At 30.3% G+C, this 19,134-nt stretch overlaps 2 protein-coding genes across 2 annotated transcripts in view; one reads left to right on the top strand and one right to left on the bottom strand.

Annotated features, from left to right (window-relative positions):
• LOC125858312 (uncharacterized) overlaps positions 1-19,134 on the top strand; it is a 139,470-nt gene that overhangs the window by 63,269 nt on the left and 57,067 nt on the right. The window lies entirely within an intron of this gene.
• On the bottom strand, positions 8,078-10,060 carry LOC125858317 (ethylene-responsive transcription factor CRF4). Its single transcript, XM_049538074.1, has one exon. The coding sequence runs from the start codon at positions 9,551-9,553 to the stop codon at positions 8,381-8,383; it is 1,173 nt and encodes a 390-aa protein (XP_049394031.1). The 5' UTR covers positions 9,554-10,060; the 3' UTR covers positions 8,078-8,380.

Below are 19,134 nucleotides of genomic sequence, written 5' to 3' on the forward strand. Positions count from 1 at the left end.
GTGGAGATTTCGTCCAATTCATTGATAAATTAACATTTTTATGTAAATAGTTTTTTTAATTTTCGAGGAAGATGGTATGACGTAACTAAAGACTGAACTGGAATTGCAATTGAAATTTGAATTATAATTTGTAGATTGAGGGGTAAATTCATCGATGGATTTAGTTTTTGACCTAATTTTAGATATAATCATGGTGGGTGTAGGAGTTAATGGTTTAATGTGGAAATTGATGTCTACAAATGAAATATTGAAACCTATTTTCTTACGAAAAGAAAGAAAATTGGAGAAGTTTTTTTTTTTTTTTTTTTTTACATAAAGAGAAAATTATTATATAATGGAAGAAGAAAAGTTGAAGAAAATTTCACTGTAAAAAGAAGAGTTGTTGATGAGAAGGTGACAAACATTGGGGGAAGACAATTAGTGATGAAGAAAAACAATTATTATGGAGATTTAAGTAATTAATTAGAAATTTAGTTAATATACACGTGGATGAATAAAAACGTGTGTGACTCAACAACACCTAGCCTTCAATTGAGCTAGTGATGGGAGTGTTGATAAAAAAACAACTAAAAGATGTTAAAGGGGGTATTTAAACACCCGTATAGTTAAATTGCTAAAGTAAGTTATGCAGATAAGTTCAGGGGGATTTTATATCTTTTCCCTAAAAATATCAAACTTTTAGATTTAATTATATTTTATTTTTGAACTTTTTATTTTTTTAATAAAATAATTTATAATTATATAACTTTATATAGTTTATGTTTGATTATAAATTCTATTTTTTAAAAAAAAAAATTATGTTCAATCACACAAGTCAAAATATAAGACAAAACGAAAATAATAATATTTGTCTAGGCCAATTTCGTATTAATGAGGAAGTAAATGAAAGTGTAGAAAGATCAGATAGATAAAAGAACCGGGATGATTCAAATTTAATCAAAGTTCTGTTAGTCAGAAAATATTTTCCTCTTAAAAAAATTCTTATGTGATGCAAATTAAAATTAATTAATTAATATCTTAATATATTACCGAACAATTTATATAAAATAAAAAAATAAAAAAGGAATATGGGCAGTAGTCGGCCATTAGTTGAAGGTGAGATAGATGGTGTCGTGTCCATAGATGAGAAGTAGTGTTCGACTTTTTTTATGAATATTTTTTTATTTTTAACCTCAGATTTTAAGTTTAAGTTTTCCATGATATGAAATCATAGTTATTAAACAGCGTTTTATCATTTGATCTGAATTTTTCTAGTGCGAATTTAGATATATTGGAAATTCTAATGTGAATAACGGAAAAAAAAAAGTGAAACTTACTTCTCTTTACCATCAAAAATACGAAATTAGCAATAAAATTTATTGATATTTTTAGTTCTATTTTCGTTAGACTGACTCAAATTAATTTTTTTTTAATATTATGAGTGAAAATTTTGATTTTGCCATTGATCATCGTCTATAGTTTTATTAGGAAAAATCTTTTTGGTCAGAATGGTAAAATAACATATTTTACACTATATTATTTTACTCTTTTAATTTTAATACATTTTAATTAAAAAAATATTTAAAAAATCAGTTTACTTTAAAATAAAAATAATATTATAGACTTTTTAAATTTCTGGCCAAATTCTGACCAAATTTTCTTGCTATTTAGCATTACCCGCTTTATTATTACTCCCTTTGTCCCAATTTATATGACTTACTTTCCTTTTTAGTCAGTCCAAAAAAGAATGACACATTTCTATATTAACTAACAATTTAACTATAAAATGTCTATTTAACCTTAATGAAATGATTTACAGCAACACAAATTTTTATCATTCATTTTGGACCACAAGTTTTAAAAGTCTTCTAAATTCCATACCGAGCTAAACTACTTCACATAAAATGGGACGGAGGGAGTACTTTAGTAGAAGAAGAAAAAGTAAAGTTAGATTAGAAAGATTGAGATGTAATGATTGTAATGTAAGAGGAGGCAAATCCTACACATGCATAGGAGAAACACAAGTTAATCCATAATTATTATGTTGGATTGTCAAAGTAACTACTGGTCGGAAAGGTAATTAATATAATTGACCATCTTATCACTTCTAAAAATGAAAAAAAAAAACAATCATTAATTAGTCCTACTATTTATTTACATCAATGTATTATCAGAAAATAGCTGAGTGTAAATTTTCTCATTTTTCTTCGTGTTTGATATGAAGACAAGATATATTTAAAATAATATGTATTGAAAATTATTAAGAAGAAACTGTTTGTTTATCAAAAGTATCCATCTTATTATTTAATTAATAACAGAAAAAATTGAGGGACTTCAAGATGTTATTTTTAATGTTTTATCTCGCAATAATTGATTTTCATATTATTATTTCATCATTTAAAAAATTTAAAATAACTTATCTTTATACTAATTACTAATCCTGATATAATTCATTGCAGAATTAATAACCAAATAAAAATATGACAATATATGTCACAACCCAAACCGTCGTAATTGACATCCACACTAACTCTTCGGTGGGAAAACCACTACTACAACCCAAACCAAGCAACTAAACAAAAACTAAGGCATTTAGGTTACGGAAGCAAGTTAAATACTAAAGAAATAAATAGGGAGTTCCCATAAACTTCAACAAAAGTCTAACAAGAACTAAACAATGCAGAAGAAATAACCTAGAACCTGAAAGTTAATGTACCAAAACATCTAACAATGAACCAAGTCTAAACTAGAAGGGATGCAACCCCCAACTAATGTACTAATAACTAATAGAACACAGTCTAAGTCTTTAAATGGTGGACATAGACGAAAGAGAACCCATGACAACCCGGAAGAATTGGCTCACCCTTGAATTCGAACGATCACTGATCTCCTAAGCGAGGTCTGTCACTAGCCGCTTGAAGATGCCATGTACTTAACAAAAATAAGAGCAAGTGCAATATCAATACACAACCACAGTGTAATGGTAGGATCACACAGCTATCCCACTAAGTGCAACATAAGCAAGTCAAGACAACATTATAATCACGTGCATATATATCAACATATACAATATTATCAACATAAACGAACAACGAACAACTTCACATTTTATATCAAATCATTGGTCCTCTCATGCATGGAACCCAAACCCAAATAGTTAGTATACCGGAGCGTGGTATCCGATCCCATAATTATGTCGGAATGTGGCAATAGATCCCATAGTTATACCAGAACATGACAATTGATCCAAGTTAGTTATGCTGGAACGTGGCAACGATCCATTCAACATACCACAATCACAATCAACATTCATACATATACAAGTATCATAATAAAACAAGAACAAACATACATCACACAATGATAGAACCACAACCATCACCTGCCTCGAAACAAGCTTGAAACCCTAAGAAACTTGATCCTTCCCTTTCCGGATTCATTCCGCTTGTTCTTGGTCTACAAACAATCAATATAATACATGAATCAATAAACAATCACTAATTACCCGAATTACTAACAATTCTATGAACCCTAGATCATACCCATGATCCCAATTATCCAATTTAGGGTTGTTTCCACCATAGAATGTATAACAAAATCTCCCCCATCAATATTCACCCATTCCACTACGTTCTATGGATCGAAAAACGGATTCGGGGAGTGAAAAGCTTACCTTTAGCCTCAAGAATGGTGAAAAATGAGTAGGAGTTGCCTGGGGTTCGTTCCTTAGCTCTAAAAGTTGAAAAGTGCATAATAAGGTCGTTTAGAGGTTTATTAATGACCTTAAGTCGCGTCGAGCTCGCCACAACTGTCCTCATCCCGCTGTAGCAGCCCCGCCAGAGCGGCCAAAACCCCCGCCAAGGCGGCTTGCACGAACCAGTGAGCTATTTAAAGAATTCCAAAATCCCCATTTCACAACACACCTCTAACCTACGACTCTCAGAAAATACCCTTCACGCTAAGATCGATTTCGGGAGTTCTACTCTCCCGAATTCAATTCCGTAAAGTCGTACGGGTTCCTCAACGAGTTATCTAACTACTCATGAAATCAAAATCATAAATGATTGACCCGATTATTACTAGATTTTCCTACACCTCAAAGACTCCGATTTCGTCCAAATCTGAACTAGATTGGAAAAATTCAAATATTACGAAAAAGTTTTCCGACCCCAAATTTTCCCCTGTTGGCATTTCTATAACGATGGGAACTGGTCTTCACAATATTGTACTAAAATTGTAATATAGATTTATCTATATACTAAGCCCCTAAAGGTGTATAGAAAAGTACGTAATCTGTGTTGATTAGTTTTCTTTTGAACACCCTCAATGGACAATAACCAAAAATCCAAAAATACTTTGTTTATTCTCAAGTAGGATGTGCAAATTATTTTTATTTAGAGGCAACCAAAATTACGTCAAGATAAGTTGCATTATTTGTTTGATTAACGAACAATTAATGGGGCCTCCCCCCCCCCCCCCCCCCCCCTCTCTCCTCTTTTAGTTTCATATACCAATTACTCCACTAATAAGAAATACTCCTATTTGGATATCTTTACCAACATGGATTGTGGCTGGTGTGACGGTAATTAATCATATTTAATTAGAGGTTTTGATTTTAGGTTTTTGAAAAAAAAATAGGTTGGGAAACCCCCACCCCTCCACCTCCAAATAGTGAATCGTATAATGCGTGAATTTGAATTTTATCGGATTTTAATATGAATTAGTTATAGGAAAAATTTACTAAATATATGACTTAGTTTACCATGTTCTCTAAAATTTCCTACCATTTGAAAAAATTACAAAAATTTCTACTCGCTCCTATTCTCGGATATATCACTTTACGCGAAGTATCTGGGGCATACACTATGTATCGAAATGTTGAGTGATGTATCCAAAATCAATACGCGATGAATTGAGACGTTGATGGATGTATATTAAACTGGGACATCTTGGAATGTATCCAAATTTCTCCAAATGTAAGGGATTTTTTAATTTGAAAAAGAGTAGAGATATAATATAGTAGCCCTATAGAGTTTGTGTAAAATTTCCATTAATTATATAGTAAGAGACGTGTGTCCACCCTAATAAAAAGCATGTTTATAATTCTCAATTTGGAGAAAATAACTTATGTTAATCTGCTGATAATAGAATATTATAAAGTGGATTCAAAGATATCTTTTCCTCGAGATTGCCTGCAAATATAGACATATAATTTGTGAGGGTCCTAATATGGTGGCTTAATTGCAAAAAATTGGCCCTTTTATTTTGTATTTGTCTGGTGGCTTATGACTCATGGCTCACACATAAATTTTATTTGTCTCAACTTTTTTATTAGACCTTTAGCTTGTGGGAAGTATGTTAATACTCTAATTTATTCCCTTTCACACACAAAAATTTGAAATAAATAAAGAAAGAAAGCAACATTTTCTTTTCTCATTGACCAAGAAAAAAAGAAGACATGGTTGACTTTTGTTGGTAATGGTCAAAGTTGCATGTATATTGGAATTATGGACTGTATAATTGGCTGATTATAAACTTTGGAACTGTTGCTCTACTTTATTTTCCATGTATTCTGGGGTTTTGTCAATAAAATTGAGGCATAACTAATTTTAATTTTTTTGTCGATTTTGCGGTTGTGAGAACATAAGGTACTATTGACACAATTAATTATTGTTACTACTATCTTATTATTAATTTTATTTTAATCTCTCACTTTTTGGACACTTTATCTATTAATTTCTGCTAAATTTGTCGTATTTTTTAAACGAAAAAGAAAGGAGAGTAGACAATGAGGTATCCATATATATATATACACAAGTGTGTGTGTAAGAATTGACTTGTCCACCAAATGCAATGGATCTTTTCTGAGCCAGCTTAGTGTAAATTGTTGATTAAATTAAACTTGTGTTTCCACATAAACATAAGGTATGAAAAGGAATTTTTCCAACAATAAGTTTCTGTTTTAGGAGTAGGGTAGACAGTCTAGTCTACTGATCGTAAAGCTTATCAATAAAGATGATATAGAATATCGCATAATGATGGAATTATGATTTTTCACTAGAGGGATTTAATTTATTTTTTTTAAAAAAATAAAGGAACAAAGAAGTCAATTAAGGGGATTCAACAATATTTTATCATCTATGATGTAATTTTTTTGGCGAAAGGATATTTAATAAACTTATGATTTCACTTAGAGTTGTTATTGAAGATTACAAATATTTATTGGAAGTTAATAAGGCTAGGTTGATGAAAACTCAAATAAAGGACACAAAAGCAAAATTGATACTAATATTTATTTAATTCAAATACTATAAAAAAAAATTAAAATTATTTTAGCTTAGAATCACTTAAAAATAAATCAATTTAAAAATCCAAATTGGCACTTAATTCGTAGCTTAAGAAAGATATCATATTTGGTTTAAAAAACTATATAGTTCAACTTTTTACAAATAAAATGAGGTATAAAAATGACGATTATGGTGATACAGGACCGGACAGAGCACGACAGAGTGAAAGGGTAGGACATGGCCAAATCATTTTATGAAAATAATTATCAAGGCAGGACAGATGGCAGATGATTGAGACTCATGAATTTAATTGGAATGTTATTATTTGTTGCAGATTTAGATGCTAATATGCTAAATTGTGTTTCACCATATATACATATACTTGTATAAGTGAAATATCTGGTCGTTGGATGTATATTGAGGACATTGGATCAAGTCTATATTATCTTACATATATATATATTGTAATAATTTGGTCCTGTTTGTCCCCTAAATGTACTTCAACTACATTATTACACATTTACGTTGTTAATGACAAATTAAGGATAAGAATTAAGAAGTATTTAATAGTTTAAATTTTCTTCTTGTCACTGTCACATTCACATTTGATAACAAATTAAGAAAGAAGTTAAATATGACGTTAAAATGATAAGTATTTAATTTTAATAGCAAAAATTAAAAAAAAAACATGTAAATGGGGTTAAAAGGGACTTAAAAAGGACTACAAAACTATCAATGTATTGAGCTAAATTATTATACTAATGATATGCGAAAACTATTTATCCCACAATCAAATTCTCAAGTGAATTAACATAAATAACAATCTCATAGTCTGTTTAACCAAAATTTTAAAACAAAATAAAAATTAAATGATTTTCAAAAAATTGCTTTTTAAGAAAATATTTTTTGTGGGAATCAATTTGCCTTTGGTATGCTACTTTCCAAAAATACTTGTTTTCCCAAATTGATCAAATATCTCACTTTTTATAAATAAGCACTTTTTAAAATTCATAAACACTTTTAGAAAAATAATAAGTTTGGCCAAATATGAGATCATAATTATTAGATTAGAAGGTCACTTACAAAAATAATAATCATTTTCATTTATTTATTTTATTAGTTGGCCAAGAATTCTTGTCTCTTCTAATTATTGCCCACATTAATTGCTATTATAATAATTATTATTATTAGCTTAGATTATTGTCGTCATAATCTCCTGCCGCTACTTCTTTGGTACAAATGTGGAAAAACAACACGTTTTAAGTGGTGCATTATACTCATTTTGATAATTCAAATTCCACAAAAGATAACAAATTTTTTTTTCTGTTTAGTGCTTATCACAAACAATAGATGTTTTTAGCTTCACACGGGTTAAGCTAAACCACATAAAACTTGACCCGGTCAATTCAAAAAAACCCCGCAAATCACGCTTAATGGTATGTGGCAAAGAGAATGCCACTTTGGCAATATCATACTTCTTCCTTTTAATAAAAAAAGACTTTTAAAATTTATAGTCTAAAATGATTAGAATTCATTTTATTGATGATAAAATGAATATTTTAGAATTAAATTGTTATTAAATATAGATTTTTTTTTTTTGGGACATACTAAATAGGAATATAAGTTATATAAATTGAGACAGAAAGAGTAAGTATATTCAAATGGATTCAAAATCTAATACATGATTCACCTACCTGTTAAATAAAAATTCAATTTAGCATACTCATTAAAACTATTCCTTATTAGAATTAATTATAAATAATATTTAAATAAAAATAACATAATAAGAAAAAGATACTAGAACAACTGAATTTCACTAAAGATTATAAGATTCTCATTTAAAGTCTCCGTAGAGTTCTTTTTATGATACAACTCTTTCCAAGGCCATCTCTACTTATTCTAAAAAAATAAAATAGTTTTCTATAATAAACTCCACTCTTCACTTTCACGGAGATTCTAAAACAAATAAATTATCTAATATACTACTAATAGTAATAATTAATTAATAAATAAAACTCTAGCCGATTTCTTGCTGTCGCCGGTAAACAAAATTTGCCACTAAAGAGTAGCAAGCCGGGGACAGTGTGTTTGCTGGTCATTCATAGAAATGAAATTCAAATCGCCAACAGAGAATCAACACTGGAATAATCAACAACATTGTCTTGGGAAAAATCATCCATTCCCAAATCATCAAAATTGTTGAATTCAGCGAAATCAGCATCGTTAAACAAGAAATCACTCCCGAAATCCAATGAATCGTTGTACAATGAGCCAAAATCGCCAAAATCATTGGGACAATTTGGTGTCGTTGTTGTCGATGTTACTGATGTTATAGTTGAGTCCTCAAATAACGTCTGTTCAGCTGCTGAACCATCGAAATTGAAAAAATCATTTAAGAATGGAATATCTGTTGGCAGGTAATCGTTTGAGTAATCAGGAATCATGCTGGTCTCGCCCTGACACTCCTCAACATCCTGCTGAACCGCTAATTCCAACTGCGGTTCAGCAGCACATTGAGCAAACGGTTCAATCTCTTGAACCGTTTGCTCACATTCCATTGATCCTTGAATCGATGGACACTCTTCCGAAACATGGATCGGGCCGGACCCACTTTCTGACTGGCTCATTCTAAACCGCAAAACAGAAGTCGGAGAAGGGATGTTACGGGACTCATTCCCGGATTCATAGCCGGAGTGAGATAGAACACTGATTTCCGGCTCTGGCTCCGGCTTGGGAGGAGTGCTGAAGTTTGTTAAAGCATCTGGCCCACGAAGCTTAATAGCAGCGTTGTCATAAACCATAGCAGCTTCTTCAGCAGTGTCGTAAGTTCCCAACCAAAGCCGAACACGGCGAGCCGGGTCCCTGATCTCAGCGGCCCATTTGCCCCACGGCCGTTGACGCACACCGCGGAACTTCCTAACAGCGCCAGCCGATTGAGGAGGCTGAACTTTCATTGGCTTCTGCTTAGTCTGTAGAGGCTCCGGTGCTCTTTTATTCACCGTTTTGCCATTGCCACTGTTAGGAATGCTAACTTCACACTTGACGGCGGTTTCAATACTGATTTCATTGATGTATTTTTTCACCCGTCGCCGTCCAAAAAGCATGTCTTCTTCATCACTTGAAGAATCCGTTGCGTCTGGGTCTGTCACAGAAATCCGAACAGTCCTCGGAACAGAGGGATTGAACTGAGGGAATTTTTTTGCTTTCACCAAAGATTGTTTAGTAACTTTCCTGATAACATTCCGGTGCTCGGTGTATTTGATCGGACACAACATATGATGATCCATCTAATAAACCTGAATTAGCTATTTTTCACTGCTAAGCCAAACCGATTAGAAAGAATGGAGAGCCAAGGAAGGTAAAGGAGGATTGCTTTTGAGAGAGACACCACTAAAAGTAGCACTCTTAAAAGATGAGAACGAGCAATGGAACCGTCAAAGAGAAGCTTAAAACACGATGATTCACTGACAAAAAAAAGACCCAAAACATTAAAAGATGAGATTATAAAAGGAGAAACACACCCACAGTCAGTCCCACACACGGAGAACAACAAAGCCTGAGACGATTAAAAAAAGAAATCGAACTACAAAAATAGAGAAAGTAACAAAGAGTTTATAAGAGAGAAAAAAAACAGTAATGAATCCAAATGGTTGAATAAGGTGATGATGTTAAATTTTAGTCCTTTTTGAATGGTGAAAAACAGTGACGATGCTGATTATTAAGAGAGAGAAACATGAGTGTGGGGATTTTAGAGAGACAAAGTTTGTGTTTGAAACTGGCTCGAATCAATTGCTGTTTTATATAGGATCCAACCAGCCGAAATTAGAAAATTAATTACAAGCACACCAACTTTTAATTATATTTTCTTCATTTGTATTTATTCCATTATTAACTTTTTCTAAAAAGGAAAAATACATATTAACTCATCAGATTCTGTAAAAATATCTCAGTCACCGGCTAGTAACCAAAGATTCCGGTAACATCGACGGTAAATAAACCACGATTCGCCACATCTTTAACACCGTTAGCTATTATAACACGTGGGGTATATGGGCCCCATTAACGGCGTTGGTCCAATGAGAGTTAATTTCTAACGGTGCTGAATCAGCACCTAATTGTATTTTTCTCGAAGTACGTGTGGCCGGTCACGTGAGGCCCAGGATACCCGGCCCGGTTAAAATAGGTCGGTCAATGCCAATAACTCAGCTCTTTGACCAATTAAATAACTGATTTTTACATAATTAATTTTCACTTTATTATTAATTTCTTCTATTCCATAACATTTTATGAGTGTGTTTGAATTAATTTAATTTAATTTTGAGCATTTTCAGTCAAAATAGCTTTAATTTTATATTTATTGTATGTCAACAAAAATTAAATAATAGGTTCAAAATCATAAATTGAACTTCATCCCACTAGATTTTGGGTCAAGTTGCTGAGTAGGCATGAATGTGATGAATATATGTACAAACATTTAAAATCATCATTATACAAACATTTAAAATTATATCGAGCGTTTTACATGTATTTTCATTTTAAATAAGTGATAATGATATAATTTATACTTATTGTTTTCAATGATTAAATCGAGTATTTTACGTGTATTTAATTTTAAATAAGTGACAATGATACAATTTATAATTATCATTTTCATTGATTATATCGAGCGTTTTTAAACAAGCGTTGATGATACAATTTATAATTATCGTTTTCATTGATTATGTCGACCGTTTTATGTGTATTTTCCTTTTAAACCAGTGATAATGATACAATTTATAATTATTATTTTCATTGGTTACGTGAATTTTCATTTTAAACGTGTGATAATGATACAACTATAATTATATTTTCATTGATTATATTTATCGTTTTACGTGTATTTTTATTTAAACGAGTGATAATGATATAATTTATAATTATCATTTCATTGTTTAAAAAATATCAAGTGTTTTATGTGTATTTTCACTTTAAACGAGTGAAGATGGTGAGGTTTAAAATTTCTATTTACACTTTTGCAACTTATGTGATTTTTCTGTTTTTTTTGTTCTATTTAAAAAGGAATAATGATGTATTTATATATTATAAAATTCTGTAACGTTTCTCTAAATAAAATGAGAGCATAAGATTAAATAGCTTTCAAAGTTGTATTTTTTTTTTTAGATAGATTAAAATTGTATAAAAAAAATTAAACAAAATAAATAGTTTGAGTATGCATGAATATAACCTGTTGTGATAAATATATACCGACAAATTTTATTTTTTTAATTAAAGACATATATACGGACAATTTAAAATAATATTTTTTAGTAATTTTGTGTGGAAACTGGAACGTTTCACATGTATTTTTATTTTAAGCGTATGATGATGATGAGGTTTAAAAATTATACTCTCTTTTATGCATTTTATGTGATTTAATTTTTATTTATTTTTTTTAAAAATGAAATAACGTATTTCTATATTAGAAAACGGTTTAAGTTACATTTCTCGTTTTAATTTTTGATGGGATTTTATGAGTAGTAGATTATAAAATAAAAATGACATGTGTTAGTAACTGAATTTGAATTAAATATTTTATTTTGAATGTTTTGTAGATTTCTTGACATAAATACAGGGTTTAAATTGGAGTTGTTGAATTTGGATGAACATAGCTATAAAAATAAGGTGCGACTCAATACAATCAGTAATTTAAAGCCAAAACTTAGTACTCGTTTGGCCCTAAAAATATTTGGGAAAAATTAGGAAAGTGGCGTTTGATCATATAACCTAACATATATATATTTGTCAAGTATCTCAAATTTTCAAATACTAGAATTTTCATTATTTGGGCCAAGTCCTAATATTTCAAAAAAAAAAATAAAAAATAAAAAATTACCTTAAAGTTTTTTATTTTATATATATAGAAATATCCATTATTTATTAATTTCAACTAATATTTGTTACTACATCCTCCGCAAAAGTGTGAGTTCTAATTTGAGTGATAAAATTGAGAGAAAGAAACAATTTGTGTTTAATTGGTTATAATTATAACTGAATCAGTGACAAGTTTGAGTATGTCATTAATGTATTGTCTTGCCTATATTGTTATTTTTTATACTTAAATGTTATCAATCATATTATAAGGTTATTTTTAACGGAACATATTCATATAAAATGATAATAAAAATTTATGGGTATTTTTATTTAATAATATGTAGAACTTATAGGTATAAATCACATTTTTTGTAAATAGTCAAATATTTTTGAAAAAAATTGGGCCAAACGCATGGTGAAACTTCACCCAAATATGATTTCACTTGGGGCCATACACTAGCTTAATATGAATCTGTAACGACCTGATTTCCGTCGCTAGGGAAAAGCCAATGGGAAAAGAATTGAACCAGAAAATGTTTGGAGTAGTAACTTGAAATTTCCTAGCCTAGTCCATATTTGGACGAAATCGGAGTCAGGTGAGTATAGGGAAATATGGTAATGAATGAGAAGTATAATAATGAAATTGATTGCGTGAGTGGATAGTTAAGATGTTAAGGAACCCGTACGACTTTACATAATTGAATTCGGGCGAGTAGAACTTTCGAAATTGATCTTAGCGTGAACAAGTATTTTCTGAGTGTCGTGGGATGAATGTGTGTTGTGAAATAGCGGTTTGGAGATCTTAATTCGAAATTATGTTTTCGTGCAAGCCGTTGTGGCGGGCTGGGGGCCGTCATAGAGGGACAATCGCGATTTAAGTCAGAAATAAACCCTAAAATTGTTTTATTCTGCAAGTTTCGACTTTGAGAGCTAGGAGATGATCCCAGATACTTTCTTGGCAGTTTTCCACCATTCTTGAGGCTAAAGGTAAGGTTTTAACTCCCCGAATCCATTTTTCAATCCTTAGAACGTAAATTCATGGTTGATTTTCGATGGGAGAGGGTTTTGATCTAGAAATTATGGTGGAAAAAGCCCTAATATGGGTAGTAGGATCTTGGGTTTGGACTAGGGTTATTGGGTTTGTTATAATCCGGATAATTAGATCTTTGATTGTTGATCCTTGCGTATATTAATTGCTTGTAGACTTAGAACTAGCGGAAATAATCTTGAAAGGAAAGATTCAAGTGTCTTAGGGTATTCAAGCTTGGACTCGAGGTAGGTGATGATTGTGATTTCATGTTGTGTGATATATGTTTGTACTTGCTTCATTATAATGCATGATGTATGTGAATGTTGCATTATTGATCACACTAATCGTGAATGAGGATAATTGAATAATTAAATGCCATGAATCACCTCTTGTTGTATAATTGTTAAAATATACATTGTGATTGTGGTTTTTTGAATGGATCGGGTGTTACGTTCTAACACACTAACTTAGATCGGTTGCCACGTTCCAACATAAATATGGGATCGGTTGCCACGATCCGGCATAAATATGGGATCAGTTGCCACAATTCGACATAAATATGAGATCAGTTGCCACGTTTCGGCATAAATATAGGATCAGTTGCCACGTTCCAGCATAAATATGAGATCGATTGCCACGTTCCAGCATAAACATTGGATCGGGTACCACGAACCGGTACACTAATAGTTTGGGTTTGGGTTTCATGAGAGGACCATTGAATTGGGTTTCGTGAGAGGACTATTGAATTGTGTTGTGTATCTACTTGTGTTAATTACATTCATATCTAATGGTGATTGAGGTTGAAAGACTGTTTGTTGCTCTCAAATGATAACCAATGTGTATTATTGAGAAAATGGAATGCTACACTGATACTGAAAAGATGACTAATATTGTAAATGTTTGGTATATGCCTGTTTTATAATGTTGTGGTTACTTGCATATGTTTCACTTATTGGGATTGCCGTGTGATCCTACCTGTACATTGTGGTTGTGTACTGATACTGCACTTGCTTGTTCTTTGTTGAGTACATGGCATCATCAGGCAACTATTGATAGACTTCAACTAGGTGACTATTGAGCGTGGCCGGATTCAAGGGTGAGCCAGTTCTTTCGGGCTGCCATGGATCTTTCTTGTTTAAGTCACTCTCTTCGGATTCAGACTATTTGTTAACGGTGTTTGTTTAGTTTCGAGGTTGTATCCCTTGTTCTTAGACTTGCCGTTCGTAGAGTTTTGGTACAATGACTTTCACGTTCTAGGGTTGAATTTCCGCATTAGTTTGGTTAGTTAATTGTTTACACCTTTGGAGTTTATAGGAACTCCATTTTTATTGTCATTTAAACCCGCTTTCGTATCTTTAAATGCCTTTGTTTTTAGTTAAGTTGTTAGTTGGGTTGTAGTAATGGTTCTCCCACCGGAGGGTTAGTGTGGATTCCAATCACGACGGTCTGGGTCGTGACAGAATCATAAATATTTTGAATAAAATCAATGCATTTTATTTTTATTTGGAATTTACTCTTTTAGCTCTTTTAGATGAATAATTATATATTTATCTTTTAAGGAATTAATTAATTCAACGTAATATTAATTAACTAGACGCGTAGTGGATTTAATAGTATATTCATCCATTTTAATTTACGTGTCACTAATTTAGATTGATATACAATAGTCAAACAAATAAAAACTTCTGAAGTAATATATGATTTTAAATATGTTATAATATTTATATTGTTATAAGAAATGAACCCGATGACCTTATATCTGTCACAATTTTTTTGTGACTAGAGGCGAGACAAACGTTCGAATTTTATGAGCTCTAAAATCTAGAATAGTGATATTATAATATATTAGTAGGGGATTTTAAATTTAATATTATTTTTTTGCTTATTTAGTAAATTGTATTGTTTGAATTACCTTTTGAGTTTATAAATTGAAGAAAAAAAATTATTTGTCAAGTTATTGAGTATGTATGAATGTTACATGTTGAGATGAATATATATAGACAATTTAAAATTATCCTTTTAGTGATTGCATCAAATGCTTCACGTGTATTTTATTTTAAACGAGTGATATGATGAGGTATAAAAATTCTACTCACTTTTCAATTTATGTGATTTTTTTAATTTAAAAAAAAAATGACATATTTATATATTAATAAATTTATTTAGTTTTACACTTCTCATTTTAATATTTTATGAGATAATTTATTGTCAGATAAGTATATGACATACTTTAAATCACAATTTTCAAACCCCTTAAATTTCAAGTTCAATTAAAGTGCAATATATAAATTCTAACGGAATGAATAATCTTATTCAGGATAAAATAACAACATAAGATTAAATGGATTTCAAAATCATATTATTCTAGGTGGGTTGAAATCATATCAAATAAAATTTAAGAAATTATTAGTATGACAAATTTGAGTGTTTCAGTGAGGGACATTTTTCACTTTAAATTTACACAAATTTAAAATTTATTTTTAGTGTTAGGAATATCATGGTGAGTTTTATCTTTTATTTTTGGCAGATTACATAAACATACCACTAAAAAAGTTGGGGTTTTTTTCCTTTCAGGCACCTCAACTAAGTCATCTTACTATTGAACTCTTGAACCATCTATAATTTGTAATTATTAAACACACTTGGCTGACATGACACAAAACTTCAATAAATATTTTTTTTTGGTTGTGTGCGTGAAATCCACATCTCCCAACGTGAAAAGTGCAACCAATCAAAATACTCCATTCATTTAAATAATTTACACATCATCCAATCTAAAATAAAACCCAAATAAAACCTAATAAATCAAAAGGCACTTCATTTTTCCAAAATACCACTTCGATATGACCCAAATGATCTTGTAGATGAGAAAAACCTACAAAATTGGTGTGATTTCAATGATTCTAGTGATATATTTATGCTATTTACAATTAAAATTTTAAGATTTTGAAATAATACAAAGTTGAAAAGATCGTATAGAAGTTGAGCGAAGTAGTTCAAATGAGAATGATTTGTTAGGAATATTACTAATAAGATGCAAAAGAAAAGATCAAGCAATAGATTTAGCTTGAATTTGCACCTTATTATGGATGAATGCAAGACGTTTGCAAAGGAGATCCACCTATTGTTGAACACCTTCCAAAGCTTACTTTGGCAAGTGCTGGTAGTAATTTAATTTTATTATACTTTTCGTGGCAACAAATGAAGAAGAAATCGCTGAAGAAGAGAGATGCTTTGAGCAGCTCCAAATTAAAAATGGCAATACGGAAGAAGAGAAAGAAAAGAGGAGAAATAAGAGAAAGAGGGGGGAAATTAGGGTTGAATAGGCAAAAAAATGGGAAGAAGATAGTTGTGGATTTCACATCAGCTTTTTAAAAATGTCTTCACGCGCTTAAGTGACATGAGAACACATTTTGTGCAATGTCAGCCTATTGTGTTTAAAAGGTACATATTATGGGTGCTTTAGGGGTTCAATAGGAAGACGGTGTAGTTGAGGTACCTGAGAGAAAATACCAAACAAGTTTAGGGGTTTGTTTATGTGTTCCATCGTTAATTTTTTATTTATGTATATTCAGGTAAAGTTAACTCATGTGCGTGTGATGCTCGTGCATATAAAAATTTCGATATCACCTATGAGTATATAAACACATGAGAAAGATATATTGAATAAAGAGTGAAATAATTGACAAAGTAAATCACCTTATTATACGAAATTTATTCGAAAAAAGTAATCTTTCACTACACAAATAGCAATAAAGTTGGTTTGAGATAGCAATATGATTTAATTAAATACTTTTTTTATTTTAATTTGTTAATATAATTAGCAACAGAGTCATATTTTGTATTATTTTTATGTAGACATTGAAATTTTGTGGCACTCTACAAGACGTGTTCAATTTGAGTTGGGACTTTATAAGATAGGTTCAATTCCAACTAGGATTCTTGGAGGCTACTCAACCCTAAACCCTAGTTCATGCATATATAAATGTATGCTATATTCGTTTGAAAGACATCTCAAAAATTCCCTAAAGAGATCAAAATCTCGAAAAATCTACCACAAATTCATGAAATATTCATAAAGAGACCAAAATCTCAAATATACCGCAAATTCATGGAATATTCATAAAGAAATCAAATTCAAACCAACTTAATTTGAAAAATACGCTACTAACGGCTCTCGAGTTATGAAGATCAAGTCCAAATCATTCTAGTTCGAGAAATACGCCACTAATGTCCCTCGAATTATAGAAATCAAGTCCAAATCATCCAAGTTCGAGAAGTACGCCACTAACGATCCTCGTATCATGAGTAAATCTTATTAGAGAAAAATCAAGGAAGAAACAGAATTGTACCCGCAATATTTATCAATAGAGTTATGTTTCTATATATTTTATTTGTGAATACAATTTATTTTCTGTCACTTTAAAATTGGTTGCAAGCATATTAATTTTTACTTCCAGACACATTGACGAGTGTTTCATGTGTTTGTTTCATTTTAAGCGAATGATAATGAGCTTTATAAATTTCTACTGTTTGATAACTCTTTAAAACGAATATTCTACCTGACATTTTAAAATAATAAATTTATATATTTTAATATATTTCAAATTATTAAAAAGACAAGTAAATTAAAGTAGAAGGAGTACCAAGAAAAAATAAAATCTTTTGTCTCGATTTATGATTTGAATTGATATAATTGTCAAATAAATAAAAATTTGAAATACGTTATTTTAAACGTGTTATAATATTTACATAGTTATATAAGATATGAAACTCACGACCTTAGATATGTTACATTTTTTTTGTGATTACTAATAGAGGCGAAGCAAGCATTTAAGTATTATGAGTTTCAAATTCTAAAAGAATGACATCAGGTATTAGTAATCGAGTTTGAATTTAGTGTATTTCTGCATGTTCAATAAAATTCTTAACATAAATACATTGTGTGAATTAGAATTATTGAATTCGTATGTAACATAGAGATAATTAATTTTATTAAATAAAAAAAGATTCTGCAATTTTTAGGTTATGTGTCATTAACTTAAATTATACAATAATCAAATAAATAAAAACTTTTAATGTATGTAATTTTAAATATGTTTAATTACTTGTATTGTGGTAAGATATGAAACTTTTGATCTTAGATATGTCACAAAATCTTGTGACAAGATGTGAGACAAACATTGAAATTTATGAGTTTTAAATTTTAGAATAATGACATCATGCATTAGTAACTGAGTTGTGAAGTTAATTTACTTTTACATATTTAATTTATTAAATTTTTTAAAACAAAAATACGTTGTTTAGATTTAAGTTACTAGATTTTGCGAAACCAATATGTAACCTTCTAACTCTCTCCCTACATGTAGCTACAAAAATAATGGGCAACTCAATACAATCAGTGATCTAAAGCAAAAATTTAAGGATTAATTCATTCAACATAATATTGATTGACGAAATGTGCGACAGAGTTAATGGCAGTTTGAAATATGAAGAGTGGTCATTCGTATAAAGGTTTTAGGTTAAGGAATAACTAAAATATAGTGTCTAGTGTGCAAGTTTAATGACGTAAACATGTGGCGGGGATATTTTTATTATTATCATTACTCTACTTTAACTTGGAGATAATTAATTTTAAAAAATAAAATAAATTCTTCAATACATTTTAGTTTATGTAGCAATTATTTAAATTGATACAACGGTCGAAAAAATAAGAACTTCAGAAATATACAATTTTAAACGTGTTATGACATTTGTATTGATATAAAATATGAAACTCGTGATCATAGACATATTATAAAACATTTGCGACTAGTGGACGAGACAAACATATGAGCTTTATGAGTTTTAGATTCTAGATTAACTATACACCATGCTTTATAAATCGAGATATGAGTTTAATATATTTTTACATATTTTTTAAATTTCTCAATATAAATACGTTGTTTAGATTAACGTTGATGACTTTGGTCGAACCAATATATGGCC

Source organism: Solanum stenotomum, chromosome 3 (assembly GCF_019186545.1).
Source record: "Solanum stenotomum isolate F172 chromosome 3, ASM1918654v1, whole genome shotgun sequence".
Classification (NCBI taxonomy): Eukaryota; Viridiplantae; Streptophyta; class Magnoliopsida; order Solanales; family Solanaceae; genus Solanum; species Solanum stenotomum.

Bases quoted from the DNA above. Each gene is read 5' to 3' on its own strand.
- LOC125858317 (XM_049538074.1), bottom strand. From the start codon at position 9,553: ATGGATCATCATATGTTGTGTCCGATCAAATACACCGAGCACCGGAAT.